Source organism: Phyllobates terribilis, unplaced genomic scaffold (genome assembly GCF_046119375.1).
Source record: "Phyllobates terribilis strain yellow unplaced genomic scaffold, ASM4611937v1 Scaffold_1__5_contigs__length_1240528914, whole genome shotgun sequence".
Classification (NCBI taxonomy): Eukaryota; Metazoa; Chordata; class Amphibia; order Anura; family Dendrobatidae; genus Phyllobates; species Phyllobates terribilis.
This window is the reverse complement of record NW_027362761.1, coordinates 480,154,741-480,172,759: the sequence shown is the minus strand read 5'-3', so window position 1 is coordinate 480,172,759 and position 18,019 is coordinate 480,154,741. Positions and strand designations below refer to the sequence as shown.

Sequence of the window (18,019 nt, the reverse complement as noted above, 5' to 3'; positions counted from 1 at the left end):
TGTGATAGGGACCTGTGCTTTACGACTGAGGAGGGAGTGGAAGGTGTTGAGTTTTTTTGGGTTGTTGGATAGTGAGGAGATCAAGGTGGTGAAGTAAGTCTGTTTGGCGAGGTGAAGGGCAGAGTTATTGGTGCTTAACATAAATTTATAGTGGATAAAGTTTTCTGGTGTGTGTGTTTTCCTCCATAGGCGTTTGGCCCTCCTAGAGCATTGTAGGATAAATCGAGTTTGAGGTGTGAGCCAGGGCTGTTTTACTCTGTGTTTGGAGGTTCTGAGGGTGAGGGACCAAACGTGGTCCAGAGTGCTTCTGAGAGTGTCGTTGGAGTGATATACAGCCAGATCAGGACAGAAAAAGAGGAGAATTGGGTACAGTGATGAGTGTAGGGGATTAATGACTTGTAGATTTCTAAATGTGATAGGTAGGAGTAGTTCTTCTAGTTTATGCATAAATTAAAATCCTGTCTTGCCTTTTAATCCTTCGTAAAAAAAAAATATATATATATATTTAATTTCCTTTCCATACTCACAATGGCGACTTTTCCTTTTTTTAATCAGATGGGATGATGGTACAAATTACACAGGAGATGATGGAAGCTCTACGGCAAGCTCTAAGAGACAAGAAAGACTTCCGGATAACATGTGGAAAAGTAGATTCAGGAGACTTGTCCGAAGAAGTGACAATTCGATGGGTGGAGACCGTGGACAGTAAAAATAAAGGGTAAAAGCAAAACATGTGAAAATACTAATGACTCTTGTATTGTAATTTCTGACTAACCAGCACTAATATAGTTTATTTTGGTCTTTTTTTTAACTATGTTCACATTTTCCATAGACGTTAAACATCAGATCAGTCCCTGTTATACTCTGCAGTGATGTTCTAAAGCATCACTGCATAGTAGAAAGCAGCTCCATGCGATCACGCAGCTGGGGAGCGGAGAGCGGGCTGTCAGACACGGCCAAGCTCCCCATAAGACAGAGACCGTTTATTACAGTCTTTGTCTTGTTTAACGCTGTATCCAAACGAGAAATTTTTACAGCTCTTTAAATCGCATGTATGAAAAAACCCAACAGTGTGCCTGGTCAGGAAAGGGGTTAAATGACCCAGTCCTGAACTGGTTAATTACTCACCATATTGGAGGTTCATCTTTGTCTCTATCCCCTTGGTTTTAAAATGATATAGCCATATGATTATATTCAAAACCAATATTGTACACCTGAATGGGGAACTAGTGGCAAAAACAGAGCACCCAATAGAGAGGAGTGGCACTGATTCTGGGGAGAAAAGCAGATAACCCCTTTAATTGTAGTCTTCTGTTGTAAGATTGGAGAATCACAGTAATTCTGTCAGATCTCTCATGCGATTTATATGAGGATGGTGGTGAGTATGATGAGATATGCCATCTGAATAATGGGCTGTGCAGTGTACATGTCTATACAGGCGAAGCTGTCAGGACAAAACTATACAAACACATATAAAAACACGGGATAACATGTCATTATCGATTATCCATCCTATGTGGAAATGTTTTGCTTTGAATTATAGGATAATAAGCCCCATTGACGGACAATCGATGGAAGGAATCCCAAGTGAAAGGATTTGTCAGGATACTGATTTTGAAGCACACGATAAAGCTGTGAAATGCACAGAGGTAAGTGGAAGACTACTATTTTTTTAAAGGGGTTGTCCAGGTTTGGCACAAAAGTCTGCAGTCACTCGGTGTGACTGCAGACTTGTGAATCCTCATATCGTACACACTGTGCGATTTCAAGCAATTTGACATTGAGCCCGTCACTGCGACCATGATCGGCCATCTTTAAGCACTGATAATAAGCTCAAGGTACCTACTTTACTATTGGCCCTTAATGCATCCAATTATAGTGGTTATCCAGCATCGGAGCCGAGCAGATCTTACACTTTCACATACCCGCTGCTTGCGCATACGTCTTGGCAGGAGTGTGGGGATCACACTATCAGCACTGCCACTGTGCAGTGGTGCTGGATAACAATCGGATGCATTGAGACCGGGGAGTAAAGATGGCACTGTAAATCCTTGCTAGTAGTATGATATGAAAGCTTCACTTGCTTATTATTGGTAGCAGCAGTAATATGTAATTTAGAAATACCGATGTCCCTCTTCTTCTAGGTGTTTTATCTACTCCGAGACCGGGAACCAACCAATGCAATGGCTCACATTCAGTTTGCTAAAGAAATAGCAACCGCTTGTGGAGCTGCTCTCTGTCCACATCTCAAGACCTTGAAGAACGGGGGAATGAATAAGATAGGACTGCGGGTTTCCATGGATATCGACATGGTAACAGTTCTACACCTTGTTTAATTGTGTTAGCCATTGATTTATGCTGAGTACTTTCATGTATATGTATATATTCAGAGAAATCAATATATACTGTTAATATATTTATATACAGAGTACTGTGTATAAATACAATTTTAGGTGAGTGAGAGGAAAAATGCTGCAAAGTAAGAATGCTTTTAGAAATAGTGATAACCATTTATTTTTATCAATTAGCAAAATGCAAAGTGAGTGAACAAAAGAGAAAATTAAACAATCCGTATTTGATGTGACCACCCTTTACCTTCAAAGTGGCATAAATTCTTCTAGGTAATCCTGCTCACAAGTTTTGAAGGAAAGTTCCATTACAGACAGATACTTATCAATTATGCAACACCATCCAGGAGGTGTCTGACTATAAATCTGTTCTGTAGCAGGACAACGACCCCAAACATTCAGCCAATATCACTAAGTTCTATCTTCAGCGTAAGGCTCTGTGCCCACAATACAGAAATGCTCCCGATTTTTCCTGAGCGTTTCTGCATCTCCCTGGCAGAAAAAACGCATGCGGATTGTACATGTGGATTGTACATGCGTTTTTCCTGCCAGGGACATGCGGATGTGAAGCTTTCTTCACATGCATTTCCGCATGCGGGTGTCAAGCGCTTTCCTAGCAATTTTAACATCACTTGGAAAGTGCTTGACAACTTGGTCACACTATATATATAAATCCATGCAAACGGCATGGATTTATGTAGTGTGACAGAAAGAATGGTAAAAAATAAATATTATACTTACCTTCTGATGGCCCCCGGTGTCCTTGTCTTGGCTTGCCAGCAGCTCGCGGTAGACTAAAGGACCTGCCGACGTCAGCGGTCGCGTGACCGGTCACATGACTAAATGACGTCACCGCAGGTCCTTCTAGTCTACTGCAAGCTGCCGGCAAGCCGAGACAAGGACACCGGGGGCCATCACAAGGTAAGTATAATATTTATTTTTTATTTTATTCTTTTTTTTTTACAGGTACTATGGTACCCAGGTCCTTAGGAGAGTCTCCTCTTCTCCAAACCCGGGTACCATCCCCACATTGAAACGCATGTAATCCGCATGTACAGATTCAGTGATGCGGATTCCATGCGTTCCAATGCAAGTCAATGGCGGCGAAAATGCCGCGTTTACGCAAAATAACTGATAGTGCTGCGGATTTTTCCGCAATGATAATCCGCAGCGGAGATTTCCGCAGCATGTGCACAGCACATGCGGATTATCATTGGGGAACATGGCAGACTTTCTACCAAGCGTTTTTTAAGCGTTTCTGCAGCGGAATTGTCGCTGCGGAAACGCTTAAAAAACGCATAGTGGGCACACAGCCTAAAGAAGAAAAAGGAGTCCTGGAAGTGATATGGCCTCCACAGAGCCCTGATGTCAACTTAATTGAGTCTCTTAGTTTACATAAAGAGACAGAAGGATTTGCACAAGCGACATCCACAGATCTGTGGTTATCAGGGAAGTTGTTCCTAACATCTTGGAGAACTGAGTTCCTTAATATACTATTTGATACTCTACCTAGGAGAATTGTTGCTGCTTTGAAGGCATAAGGCAGTCACATCAAATATTGATGTGATTTAGATTTCTCTTTTGTTTGTCTGGTTCATTCACTTTGCTTTTTTTAACTTGATAAAAATAAATTCACTGTTATATCTTCAAAAAAGCATTCCTACTTTGCAGCAATATTTCCGTGTGTGATAGATAGATTTGTGTGTGTGTGTGTACTGTGTTAGCCAGTAGATAGAAAAATATTTAGATTTGAGAGTCCTCCATGGTTGATACCTTTTAGTGGCTAACTGAACAGATGGTAACAAATTGCAAGCTTTTGAAACTACTCAGGCCTCTTCCTCAGGCATAGTATAAGACAAAATCTGAAGAGTCACATATTTATGTACACCTGAGCACAAGAATTAATGCAATAGATGAGACAAGTGACGTAAAGCAGAACTATTACTATGGGAGAGGGATAAACATCTAAATATTTTTGTATGTAGTTATTCATTTCACCATTACACAAATGCATCTAAATACCTTGTCAACCTTAAAAAAATATATATATATTAATAATTGTATTAAATGTGTAGGATAAATCCAGGAACATCATGCAGAAGAAAAAAAGAAAAGCTGGAAAGAGGAAAATAAGTGTTTACAAAAATGGACATGTCAGGAGAAATGCAAGGTCCATTTAAAGGGAATCCTACAAATGATTTATCATGGGATGTATACATTGTTTGTCTTATTTATGAAAACTGTCTAGAAGAAAAGCTGTGTAGCAACTAATCAGAGCTCAGCTTTGTTTTTTTTAAAACTGATCTGGCAAATAAAGCCACACTGTGATTGGTTGGTATGGGCACCAAAACCCGTTATTCTTTAGGACCTTTTTCATAAATCTGCCCGAGTGTTCTTATATTGTTTTTTACAGTGTAAACTCTAAATGTTTCTTTTTACATTGTCTTATATTTAGGTTGAGTATCGTGCAGGGTCAGGGGGTCAGCCTCTCCCCCAGCTGTACTTGAATGACCTCGACAGCGCACTCATCCCAGTCATCCACAACCGGACCTCAGACACCAGCATTTTACCTCTGGTAATGGAACTGATCATCTTCTTTATAGAGAGCCTTAGTTAGTTGGCGTACTCCATAGCATCATCTTACTCATTCGTCGCTGAAGGCATGGGCTCTCACCCATTCTCTTACCAGCTCCTTCATGACCTCTCGGCATATTTTGGACACTAAATGCTTTTATACTAAGAATTCATTGCTGTAAAACCATTGTAGAAGTAACTTCTCTGTGATGCCCTCCATTCTAATAGTGCCACAGGATGGACCTAATATACCCATTGGTGCAAACAAAAAGGGGGAAATCTTACCTAAATTTTAATGTATAGCTGATTTTCCAAATCTACTATGGTCTCCTTAATATTCAAGACTGGGACGTTCTCTTGCATGCCTTACGCTCCTGCATTATTGAAGCTTTTTCATAGTGTATGGCTCAGAGTGACAAACAAGAAGGACACCATAGCGATTGCATCTACAGACGACTGGTAATTGTGGCACCAGCCAAAGCAAACCAAACCCACCAACTAGAGTAGCAGGTCATCAATGGAAGAGGGTTCACTAAAGCCCCTGCCTGAGCTGATCTTACTGCCTTCATATAAGGGATTACTCCGTGATCTGTGAAGAAAAGTTTCATCTAGGCGTCAGTAGTAAACGGAATGTTGGAAGCGACTGAGGTGTGGAGGTGGTGACTACTTCTCACTCTGCCCCTGAAGTGAGAGTTAAGGTTTTCTCTCTGATCCTGCTGCATCTCTAATAATATCCCAATATTTACTTAATGGTATACAACCAAAGTAGGCACAGCTAAGAAAGAAAGTGGAGAGCCACTAATGTGTAAGGAATATACATCTATACAAAATGGGGGGGGAAAAAAGCTGCACCCAAAACTACAAGGCTCATCCATGTATCAAAAAAATATAACCATACTTTATTCCATACGAAATCAAGTGATATTGGTTTCCCACCACAGGTTCCGTCCTTGGCTGCCCTTAATGCTGCTTTCTCCTGCACTTCTGTCTATATCTGCTGTTGTACAGGGCTCAGCTGCCATGCCAGACACAGAGCAATGACCGGAGTGGGAGAAGAGCTGAGCCTTCATTTTCCGAGGTTATACAACTCTTAAAGTGTTATTCCCATCTTATAAGGTGACTGCATAAATCTTGCAACATGCCATAGCTGTATTTCTTTACTGATCCTGAGAAAGGAGGGACATATGGTTACTTTAGTGCTGTGGCCTTTTCACTGTTTTTTTTTTTTCCCCCCTATGCAGTGGCACCTGTCACTTGGGGTCCTCAGCGCAGCCCTATTCCTGGGCGATATGTGATTACTTTATATAAAGGAAATATGGCTTTAAATAATTCTGAAAAATCCATGTGTACCTCGAGTTGAGAAAAATAATTAACTGGCCCCTGGTCCAGTGAATATGTTGGTACTTCTTAGCAGAGCACTGCAAGCTTACAGCCAACTGTCTGCCTCCTCTGCGCCTCTTTTTTGATTAGTAGGTCCTGCCACATTATGACAACGTTGTGCCACATTATGACATGACGTCGCAGGGGGCTACTAGTCGGAAAAGGTGCAGAGGATGCTGGCAGGTGGTAGGAAGTGCACAGTGCTCTGGTCTGACTGCCATGGAGTACCAGTGTGGCAACCAGACCGGGGACCAGCAAATCGTTTTGCTCAACTGTGTATCTATTCATGGAAACTTGTACAGACTCAGGCCCAGCAGCTTCTCTTTCTTTGTACAGACCCCCTGAAGGCAGGATCACTACTAGATCTAACCATGACCATTCTCTCATGGCTTCCTCGGTTTTATCATCTACTTCTTCATCCTTATGCCGAATAGTCAAATTAAGTTAGAAAAGTTTGTGTTTAAGATCAGATCTCATAGTATTAAAAATCACAAGGGTCTGGAATAATTCCTTCCTAATAAAGCAGGAGCTAAAAAATGATAAAATATGGAGCCAGCGTTGCCCGGTAAGCACAATTTACAAACTTCAAATCTGCCGCAATCACAGGAAGCTATACCTGATGAGAATGATTTTACTGTAGCTCTTCTGTAGTGCCTATAATTGCTAAGAAAACCGATAACCCGTGCTGCGGATGACGCTGTCCTCAGTATGGACGCACTGAACACTACATTGTAATATTGCTTTTTGTATCATTGTAAAAGTGATAAGACAACTATTGTATCTTCTGCTAATCCATGAATATAACAAGGAAGAGAAACCGCTCAGAATAGCACTTTCTAATTCCCTCCTACTGGACACGTGACGTGAGGTTGGCCATTACAGCATCCCCAGTGCAATATATCCCTATGTACATTTGCTTATTATTATGAAGCTTGTATAATTATTCCTGCCTTATAATTAAAAATCTGCTGGATCAGTTTTTCACATCGAACATGCCAGGCTGGTTTTTAGGACAGGGCTGTAAACTTACTGCATGAAGATCTCCCATGTGTTGTCATTTGCAAAGCTATAAAAGTGTTATGTATCTTGTGCTTTACGTGTATTTTAGATCCGTATAGCTGCATCCCGCCTGTGTAGAGCTTATGAGGTTCTTCGTCATGCCTTTATATCCTAATAGCTATATTTAGATACGACCTATCAGTACAAGACTAATAATTTAATTTACTTTGTATATTTCTAACGACACAAGCAATAATTTACAGAAGGCTCACATATATTTTTGTATTGCATAGTGTATCCAGTGAATTTAAGTCATGTGTAATCATAATAAAAAAAAAAAAACTTCATATGCAAAAACTTTCAGAGTTTCTGAAGTGGCTGATCCAAATGTAGTACCCCTTGCCAATAATGGCTTATACTTGTGTTATTGGTTTGCACATGCTGGTTAACTCTCTTGTAATTAGGTTAAAGGAAATCTTTCACCAGGTTTTTGCCACCTTAACAGAGAGCAGAAAAATGTAGAGACAGGGAGCATGATTCCAGTGATTCATCACTTGCTGGGCTGCTTGCTATAATTTTAATAAACTCCTGCTGATAAAACAGTGATTTTATCATTACAGGACAAGTAAGCCTGTTGCCAGGTAGTCAAGCATATTCACAACCCTGCCCCCACTATGCACAGTGTACACAGAAAGCTGCCAATAAGTAGTGTGGGCGGGGTTATACAGAGCTCACCATTCAAAGAACTGCTAGATCTGCAGCAGATAATTGTGTCAAAATGCCAGCAAGCCGCCCAGTAAGTGATTGCTGGAATCAGGGTCTCTGCCCCTACATTATGCTGCAAAGTCTGGTGACTGATTCCTCCGGCAGCCACATAGAGAGTGAATGGAGCTGCAGTCAGGCTCCGTTTGAGAACAGGGAAAAAAAAATCCTGTTTTTCTGATCGTTGCGGGTCTCAGTGGTTGGACCGCCCTCAATCAGTAAGTTATCACCAATCCTTTCTTCAGATAGGTGGTGACTTGTTTTCACTGGACATCCCCTTTAAGCCCCTAAAGACAGTGCCTATAATTTAGCCATCAGGGCACAAAACTTTTTGTAAAGTTTGTCAAAATTTGATGCTCTGACAGAACATTCATGGCTGTTTAGGACGGATAATAGTTAATGTACATGTGGTATTGGTTCAGTTAAAGAATCATTTTTGTCTAGCAGTAATTTCCTAAGATCAGCTATGGGGACCAAATTCTTAGTCTCATCAGGTATAAGGAATACACGTTCTGTTTCTCAAACAAAATCACTTTACTTTACAGCCGTCTGCCCCTTTTATAAATGATTGCCCTCCTTTTTCATGACCATGTAATGTATTTATTCACCAGGTGCCTTGCATTTCAGTTATATCATCTGTCCCTCGGAAGCTACAAAATATTTCCCATGTAAAATAAGCCTGATCATTCAATAATATGTTTGCAATGTCTTAAAATTCCCTCGCTATTTTGGGATTTCTGCTATGTGAACAGAAACATCTCTGTGTACATTGAGCGGCTGAAACCATCTGCACACCTGAGACCAGAGGCTTCTTGGCTAAGAAGACTGTATACGGCTATAGCGGACTTTTAGCTATGAGAATTATTAGGTCTGCAGCAAGAATGCTTCCAGTCACTGATGGCAAACACAGAGCCTAACAAATTTAGCAATGAGTACACTTTATTTAAGTACACACCTTTAAATCCCAATCATTATGAAAATTCAGTTTTTGCCTAGAGATGCCACCGATGACTCCACTAGGGTTCAGCAAAGTGGGCATTTACTATGCAGATACCTGGCCGCTGAAGGCAAGGCCGTTCACTGCCCTGTTCTGGAGGCTATCGGATAGAAGAACTCTAGGGATCCTGACAGTGCTATACCCCTGATAGGTAAGAATTGGAGAATGGCTATTTCAAGTCAAAAATACAAATATATACATTTTTGCTCTCTTAGGCTGGTTTCTCAGAGTTTGTTATTTCCAGATTGCCCATAGACCTCCTGACATGAACTTAAAAAACCTCATAGGCATATATTAGGCTATTGATTCAGGAGATCCGTAGCCCGAAATTACAGACCGTATGTGGTACACCCTACTGTGTCCCATACTACTGTATGTTAGATATTCCTATAGTGCCAAAAGGATCCCATGGATTCAGTCTTTAGAGATTTTTTTAATAGTTAATCTTGCTTCACTATTCACTTTCTGACCACACTCTTGTGTGACAACAGCTTAAAGCGTTATCAGGCGTCGTCCAGAACCGCTCCCTTCCACATGGGAAATGAGCGGCGCTGGAGACATTACAAGTCTCATACCGGCCGAGACGTGTCTAATCAGCAGATGTTGTGCTCGTGGCCTGTCCTAATGAACTGGATCCTACCTGCCAATTGTGCACAAGTCTTGGCAGTTGTGTATCATTGGCACCACTCATTTCCATAGCGGTAGTGATCTGCTTTGGATGTCAATGGATAATCCAATTAAAAGGAACCTGGCAATCAAATGGGCAGCATGAATCAGAGCCCAGCTGCATGATTACAGCCAGGTATTTTTATCTGAAATGCCCCGGCATTTCAGCTAAAACATAATTTGAAAAGCTGGTACTATAGGCTGAGACGGAACCAGTCTGGTGCAGCCCCCGGCCTACTTCTCGCCGCACTGCTGTGGTTGATTAGGAGGTCTCTCCCATGTGAGTACATTGACGGGTATCTTCCAATCGATAGAGCGTTGCTGGGAGAATCCGGCTGAGGGCTGTGCCGGACTAGTCTAGTCTCTGCCTGTTTTCCTGCCAGATCTTTTTCAGGGAAAAACCTATCTTGCTGCAATCATGCCAATACAGGCTGCCTGTGGTTTTGGCAGCATGAATCGACTGGCTGGTTTCCTTTAAACCCAGTTTCCCTATAAACAGCGCCATTTTTTCCATAGGTGGTGTCTGGTATTGCCGCTTAGTCTTATTCACTTAAATACCCGACGCAGCTGATGGACATTCTGCTAATCTTGGGCAAGTCTTTTCAGTAAGTTTTCTAACCCTAATTAACTACATGTCGAATGATAAGCTTCTCCACCTCTGAGATGAAAACATCTTGGTTTTTTGATCACCATCTTCTGAACAGGAAAAACTTTTATACTTGCATGTTCTTTAGATTATTTATTTCATGATTTTATATGAAAATAAATCTTAAAATATCAGAATTTCATGGTCGCTCATTTTTGATCACCTTCATCCTTGATGAGCTGTAGTCACTTTCACAAGGTACAATTATCCAAAGCTTCCATAGACAAGCCATGATGAACTGGATTGTTTCCTACTACTGTATTTTATGGTGTCGTAGTAAAATAATTTAGGGTCACATGCAGACCCATTCATAGTAGTAGCATGACATTGGTTAAAGCTAGAAAAGCATGTATTTGTATATGAAGTGAAGATCAATGCATTAAACTGAAGCTCTTGAAAAATAGCAAATTTCAGCTATGCAATCCTATATATTCCCTAAACTGCTGGCAGTCCTTAGCTTTTCAGTGCATTAAAATCTCTTGTAAATGTCACAGGCATTAGCATTTGTTTTATATTGAATCTCTGTACATTTTTCTACTTGTCTGTCAAAGATTAAATAAAATCTAATACAAAAACGGGGGATATACTGCCCCTTGGGTCCCCCGTGCAGGGTCCTGTGTGTGCAACAATGCTAAATGCACCACTGCGGAATATGATGGTGCTGTATAAGCCTAGACTGACATTCACAATTCTTTTGGTAGTTATTACAAACACTTGACAAGTTTGTCATCCCTGAGCTAGGCTTCTGTAAAGCGTTGAGCCAGATAATTGTACAATAATAATTGTACAATGCCTATAAAGAGATTTGGAAATTAGGAAAATGATCTGTGCATGTTTTGAGCCAAGAGAATGCTCTGAGACTTCAGCACTGAAGCCTGAATTGTGAATGAAGCGTAAAATAAAACACTTAATGTCACTCAGGATCAGTTCAATATTAAAGGGGTTGTCCCACTAACGAAGTACATTTTAATCAAGAGATCTTGGAATAATAAGCTCTACAATTGGATGTGTTAAAAAGAAAAAAATGTTCCTGTGTTGAGATTATATGGCTACGTTCCCACAATGCGATTTTGGTGAGCTTTTTACTCATATTTAAGAAGGAAAAAAAATGCAAGTAATTTATTTTACTTAATGGGTGCAGAAAATCTGCAACATCAAAAGCTCATCGTGGGAACATAGCCTAAATGTGCTCCTGCTATGTACTGCGTAATGTCTGTGTCTCACCATGCAGGAACATGGTCTACACATACTACAGCTCCTGGGCAGGGGATTGCAGCTGGGCTTTCTTTGAAATAAAATATTTCTCTGCCTGTTTCATCACAGGAGCAAATTTTTTTTTTTTTTTTTAACGCGTCTCCAGCCCTCTGAAATCATCATAAATCAAGTCAATGAGGTAGGATCTCCGGCTGCTGTTGAGCTCATATGTCACTGACTTGATTTATGATGGGATCAGAGGGCTGGAGACGTGGCAGAAACACTTGCTCCTGTGATAAAGCAGGGAGGGAAATGTGTTAACAGCAGCTGCAAGCCCCTGCGGTTTCGTCTGTATACTCACCATAAGTGACTTGTGCTCCCCTCCCACATCCCAGCCAGGAGTTGTGATATGTACTGACCATGAATTGGAGCAGCTCTGCATGGTCAAACACAATCATTACAGAGTGCATATCAGGGGCACATTTCTAAGATTTATCTCTGAACAGGAAAAAAAATTTACACATCCAATTGTGGAACATACTATTATGTCAAGATCTATTGATTAAAATGTACTTTTTTTCCGTGGAATAACCTCTTTTAATGGAATATATTTACGAGCCTAGGCTTGGTTCACATTAGCGTCATGGCTCTCTTTGATAACAGGAATGTGACGACTTAGCTCTTAGATCCCAACGAATCCAGATATATCCCATAAACCTCTATTTCAGCTAAACCTAAATCAACTTTATAACACTATTACATTTAATCTGCATAAAAAGATAATCTTACATGCAGCCTTGTGCCAGAACGCTAAAGATTGACTTGGTAAGGGAGTGTGCTGACTCTCAGTCATTCCCAGTCATAAGCTTCTGCAAAGTAAAGACCTTATCCATTATAGTCTATGGTGCTAAGCAGGAGTGTCCACAAAAGAGAAAAAAAAGGAACAGATCAAACTCTCCTATTTAAACCAATGAGTCAGTGAAAAATAAAGGACTGTGCGTGTATGCCATCTGGGTGTCATCTGAGTACTGTCCGATTTTTTTAATTTTCTAATGGGTAGGAGAAGATTGTGTTTTGGTCTTTTTTCTATACAAGAAAAACGGATGCCATACTGATGGCTAATATGAACACATGGACCAAAAATGGATACAAATTAGATCTAGCACACTGATAGAGCCCATTATTTCCCATATGCAAAACCCCCAGACACCCCACCCCCCCACACCACCCAAAAAAAACTGATGTCTGAATCCCATGTGGGACTTTTACAACAGAAAAATGACAAGTGTGATACGTGTGCTGCCACCTGTGCCGGAGGCTGTAGAAGGTTGTCACATCACCAGCACCCTCAATTCCATTATATAGGTATTGCACATCAATAAATCAGAGTTTATTAGAATGACTTTTAAATATTCTCCTTATGGTTCAGTTTTGAACAATTATGCATTTGGACAAAATACTCGATTTAGACTTTGATTTTTTTTTCCTCCTTTGTAAAAGGCTCGGCATGTCAGTCCATATGATTGCCACATACCGGCCTCCATAATGCTCGTTATGCACATTACTGCGTTTTTCTAACATTTGTAAAATTCTTTTATGATAAAGGTTCTTGCTTGTTTTTTTTTTTTTTTTTTTTTTTTTTTTCTTCCTTTCTCCATCAACATACTTTATTTAACATCATTCTTGAGAAATTACTTTTCTTTTCCATTATTTATTTTTTGTAACTTTATATGCAAAAGCCAAGCATGAATTTATCCTAACAACGGTGCCCATATATATATATGCGCTCAGGATTTTCATAGCTTACGTGCAGTCTATTCACATTATCTACCATTGCACGTAGATCAAGCATTCCTGCTTCACGGACACAGCTCGGTAATGCTGAGCAGCCAGGATTTTGGAAAGCTTATTATTTGACTAAACAACGTCCGGTGCATTGTGTGCTCATTTCACCATTTCATCCAAAGGTCCATTTACACAACAGGATCAAATATCTGTTTTGTGACTGTGTATTCTTTTCTGTCTATTATTTTGTATAATGAAAAGCTTTACAACCATCCGATATAATATTTGTATTCATTCTCTCTTGGTTTCCAATGGTTTTCAGTGTGATCACTATATGACCAAACCAGATTTGTATCCACTGGAAGTAATAATGTTGCTTTCTGTGGTATGACTGCAAGCAGAGGTATTGAAAACAGCGAGGAACTGATATAGAAAATATATTGGAAGATTATATATCTATTATTTATATGCAAAGAATAACACTCATTTGCTGGAAGTAGAGATGTGCAAAAAAATTTGCAATACTCCGTTCCGACCTCTCATCCGGTCCTCTGTTGCGGCTGAACGTACTTCTGCTGCTGGCATCTTCATAGTGCAAAGGTCTCACCCGACGTCATGATGTTGCAGGGTCCAGGAAGCGACAGGCGCCCAGCAGATACCAGTGGTGCTGGCCACAGGGCTGAAGTCAGAGCTGCAACACCGGAACGGACCACATGTCACAACTGGGTACTGCAAAACTTTTTACTCATCTGCAGCTGGAACAGTAATATCCCTTTAGGCAATTCATCTATGACCGGATTCTGGGTCAGTATTTTGCATTAGGTTTTGTAAGAGAGAACCAGGAGTGGATGGAAAACCTAATTTTTCTATGGGTATGTTCACACTGTTTTTTTTACTTCACTTGAAAGACCCAACATTGGCAGGAGAAACAATGCGCATATTACCTGTGTTTTTGACTAGTTTTTCATGTGTTTTTTTTTTTCCTTTATTTTTGATGCATATTTTTTATCTATTCAATTGAATGTATAAAAAAAAATGCAGTAAAAACGGCGAAAGCATTGGCATGCACGATAAAAAAAAAAAAAATGCTCCAGAGCTCAAAAAGCACTGTGTGAATAACACTTTAGAAATCTTATCTGTTCTCTACTTGTGTAACACGCTGCTTTTTTTTTCCTGCACAGAAAAAAACGCTGTGTGTGAAAATGCCCTAATGAAAAGAATTGTACCACTTCTGTATTTTAACCCCACTCCTGGTTTTTCTTTGACAAAAAAAAAAAATGCTAAATACTGACCAAAAACGGTCATGCACAATGGCCCTGTTCAACTGTGTGTAATGTCATTTTGGTGTGAAATATCCATTTTCTTCTCCAGATTATGCAGTTCATTCACATTGTAATATATATTATTTACGTAGTTGTAAAACGCTGACAAATTCGCTTTACCCTTCTGGATTAGTATGAGTGACAAACCGTGGCCCTGAGCATCACCAAATGTTCACTACAATCACCCAAACCTATTACCCAATGTTATATTGGATTTTTTTTATGCAAAAAAAATCAATTATAATTAAAAATGGCACAAAATGGTGATAGAAGCAGCAAGGAGTGAGATAGGAATATTCCTCTGCACTTTGTAAAGGTTGGGAAACAATTTTATCCTATTTTATATTTTTTCTTTATTTTTGCATTTGTCTTGATTTTTTTAGATAATTTGTAATATGTTAATTCATTGTACAATAAAGCAATTTGTATTTAATAAACTGCAAATAAATGTTATTCAGTCCAGTCGTGTCCGCGTTTGTTGAATGCACCTCTTGAGCTGTTGCCATACACACACGGTATTGCCTGCGTGTTACAAAACTGTGGGCCCATGGCACGGTGCCACCGCTCACTGCTTCTGAAAACCCACATCTTAGTGTATGGTGAGAGGGGGCGAAGGAATCGCATAGGTAGTATCTGAGTGCAGGGGTACAGGAGAGATCAGAGGGGATATAGCTGTGTAGACAGTGAGGAGAGATCAGTAGCAGGGACCCTGCTTAGGGTGCTTTCACACGGAGTTCAGGCACCCATTTGTTGGTCCCATCGGGGCTTATGTCTGAACCCCCTGCAAAATGGGAATTGGGAGGTATGCGCCGACGGGGCCATAGACTATAATGGTGCCGGTAGAGTGAACGTGCGCATTTTCGGGTGTATACTCCTACTGGAGACTGACACCAAGATGCCATCTACTACGTTTGAGTGTCCACCTCCAATAGGCATACACGCCCGAAAATGATGCACGACCAAGCTCTGCAAGCACCATTATAGTCTATGCCCCTGTCAGCTCATTAGCCCGAATCCCTTTTTGCAGGCGGTTCAGACGTAAGCCCGACGGGACCAACGAACAGGTGCCAGAAGGCAAAGTGAAAGTACCCTTACACGGCGTGACTCTGTCAGATCTTCAGGAGACCACCATTATCCAATGTATCTGTATCTACATGACTCTGATACAGTTAAAACATGATGGATTAGAGCACCATGGTCTTCCAGCTCTTCTGCTCTCTATCTAGTAGGCCGCAGGTTTCTTTATGTCTTCAGCCTATAGGACATTATGGGGGCACACACAAACTGCCAGAAGGTGCAGTGCCAACACCATATTGCTGGTCTACACATGGACGTTAATGCTAGGGTCACACAAGCGTATAAAAAAAAAATCGGTCCGATTTTCATCCAGAAAAGAGGGACTTTTTTTTCCCCCTCAATTGTCGGATTTTTTTATTCAGCAGTTATTAATCATTTACAGGACCACCTACAGTTTCCTATGCTATGGAATTGTAATGTATTCATAAAAATCGCATGCTATACTGTGGGTCTGTATGGCATCGATTGTTTGTTTTTTCTCGCACCTATCCAATTTCAGAGTGAAATATCAGCAAGTTGTGTTTTTTTCCAGACCGGTTCTGCCTTTAAAGAAAAAAAAAATTGTTCATCAGCACTGCCCTATTGAATAACATTGGTCAGTGTGCTGTCCATAAATAATCAGATAGCACTCGTTCGATTGTATACCGTGTGAGTGGGCCCTAAGGCCTCTTTCACACATCCTGATATTTCCAGCACTGGAAAAAACAGTTCCGGAGATGTCAGTGTGCAACATACGTGTGGCATTCCTGTGCCGTCCATGTGCCACATCTGTATCACAGGTACCTGGCGCCTAGGAAAAGCCGTACATTTAACGCTGTTCCCAGGCGCTGGGTGCTGAATACTACTGGCATCATTGTCAGTTGGTCTCCCTGCAATCAGCGTGACCAGGTGACAATGATGGGAGTTGTATTCGGCACCTGCTGTGTACATCGTGTATTAAATAATTTTTTTAAAAATGGCGTGGGCTCAAGCGTAATTTTCATAACCAGCAGAGGGAAAGCTGACCGCTGGGGGCTGATAATCTGGGAGAAGGGATGATATCCCAAAAGGTTCCCAGGCTATTAATAACTCACAGCTGTTTGCTTAGCCTTTACTGGTTAGTTTACAGGGGACCCCAGAAAAAAATGATGTAGGGTCCACCTATAAGTACTAACCAGCAAAGGCTAAACAGACAGCTATGGGCTGATATTAATAGCCTGGCAAGGGGCCAGGGATATTGGCTCCACTCCCAGACTAAGAACATCAACCCTCAGCCACCCCAGAAATGGCGCATGCCTAAGATGTGCCAAATCTGGTGCTTAGCCTCGCTCTTCCCACTTGCCCTGGTGCAGTGGCTAGTGGGTTAATAGGGTTGAGGTTGATGTCAGCTGTTTTTTGACCGCTGACATCAAGCCCAGGGGTTAGTAATGGAGAGGCGGTTATAAGATTCCCCCATTACTAACCCCATAGTCAAATTTTTAATACAGACACAGAGTAAAGTCTTTTATTTGAAATACACAGTCCTATATTTGAAAGAAACAATCCCCAGCCTCTTTCCCATTTAATACTGTAAAATAAAAAATAAAACACCATATTCCTCACCTGTTGTCGACAATCCGTTTGTCCCACGAAGAAGGGCCCAACTCTGCTACATCTGGATTACATGGCTAAGCGATAGCATGACGCGATCGCTCAGCTGTGAATCCAGGAGATGCTGAGCTTGGGACGCAGCTTCAGTGATGGCTTCAGTAACGTCATTGAGGTTACCGCAGGTCACAGCCAGCTGTTCCCAAGGTCACCTCTGTGAGAGCCGGCTAATGAACAACGGTAAACTCAATGACATCAGCGCTCGCACCATGAGAAACTTCTCACAGTGCGAGCGGTGACGTTAGGAAGCTGGCTGTGACCTGTGGTAACCTCAATGACTTTAGTGCTCGTTACTGAAGCTGCGTCCAAAGCTCTGCTCATTGCCTCCTGGATTCACGGCTGAGTGGTCGCATCATGCCACTGCTCAGCCATGTAATCCAGATGCAGCGGAGTTGGACTTTTCTTCATGGGACAAACGGATTGTTGAGACGGGTCAGGAATATGATTTTATTTTACAGTAATAAATGGGAATAAGAGGTTGGGGAGTGTTTATTTCAAATAAAGAACTTTACTCTGTGTCTTTATTACATTTGACTATGGGGCTAGTAATAAAGAGTGTCTTATAGCCACCTCTCCATTACTAACCCCTGGGCTTGATGTCAGCGGCCATAAAACAACTGACATCCACCCCAACCCTATTACC

General features: G+C 41.0%; 1 protein-coding gene across 2 annotated transcripts in view; it reads left to right on the top strand.

Moving 5' to 3' along the window:
- The window catches only part of ZFYVE16 (zinc finger FYVE-type containing 16), a 63,562-nt gene extending 48,427 nt beyond the window's left edge, over positions 1-15,135 (top strand). For both annotated transcript variants that reach the window (XM_073679324.1, XM_073679316.1), the window contains 5 exons: positions 556-718; positions 1,544-1,649; positions 2,145-2,312; positions 4,804-4,923; positions 5,864-15,135. In XM_073679324.1, coding sequence (XP_073535425.1) covers positions 556-718; positions 1,544-1,649; positions 2,145-2,312; positions 4,804-4,923; positions 5,864-6,016 — 710 coding nt within the window. In that variant the 3' untranslated portion in view covers positions 6,017-15,135. The remainder of the gene's footprint in view (positions 1-555; positions 719-1,543; positions 1,650-2,144; positions 2,313-4,803; positions 4,924-5,863) is intronic.
- Positions 15,136-18,019: the final 2,884 nt, after the last annotated feature.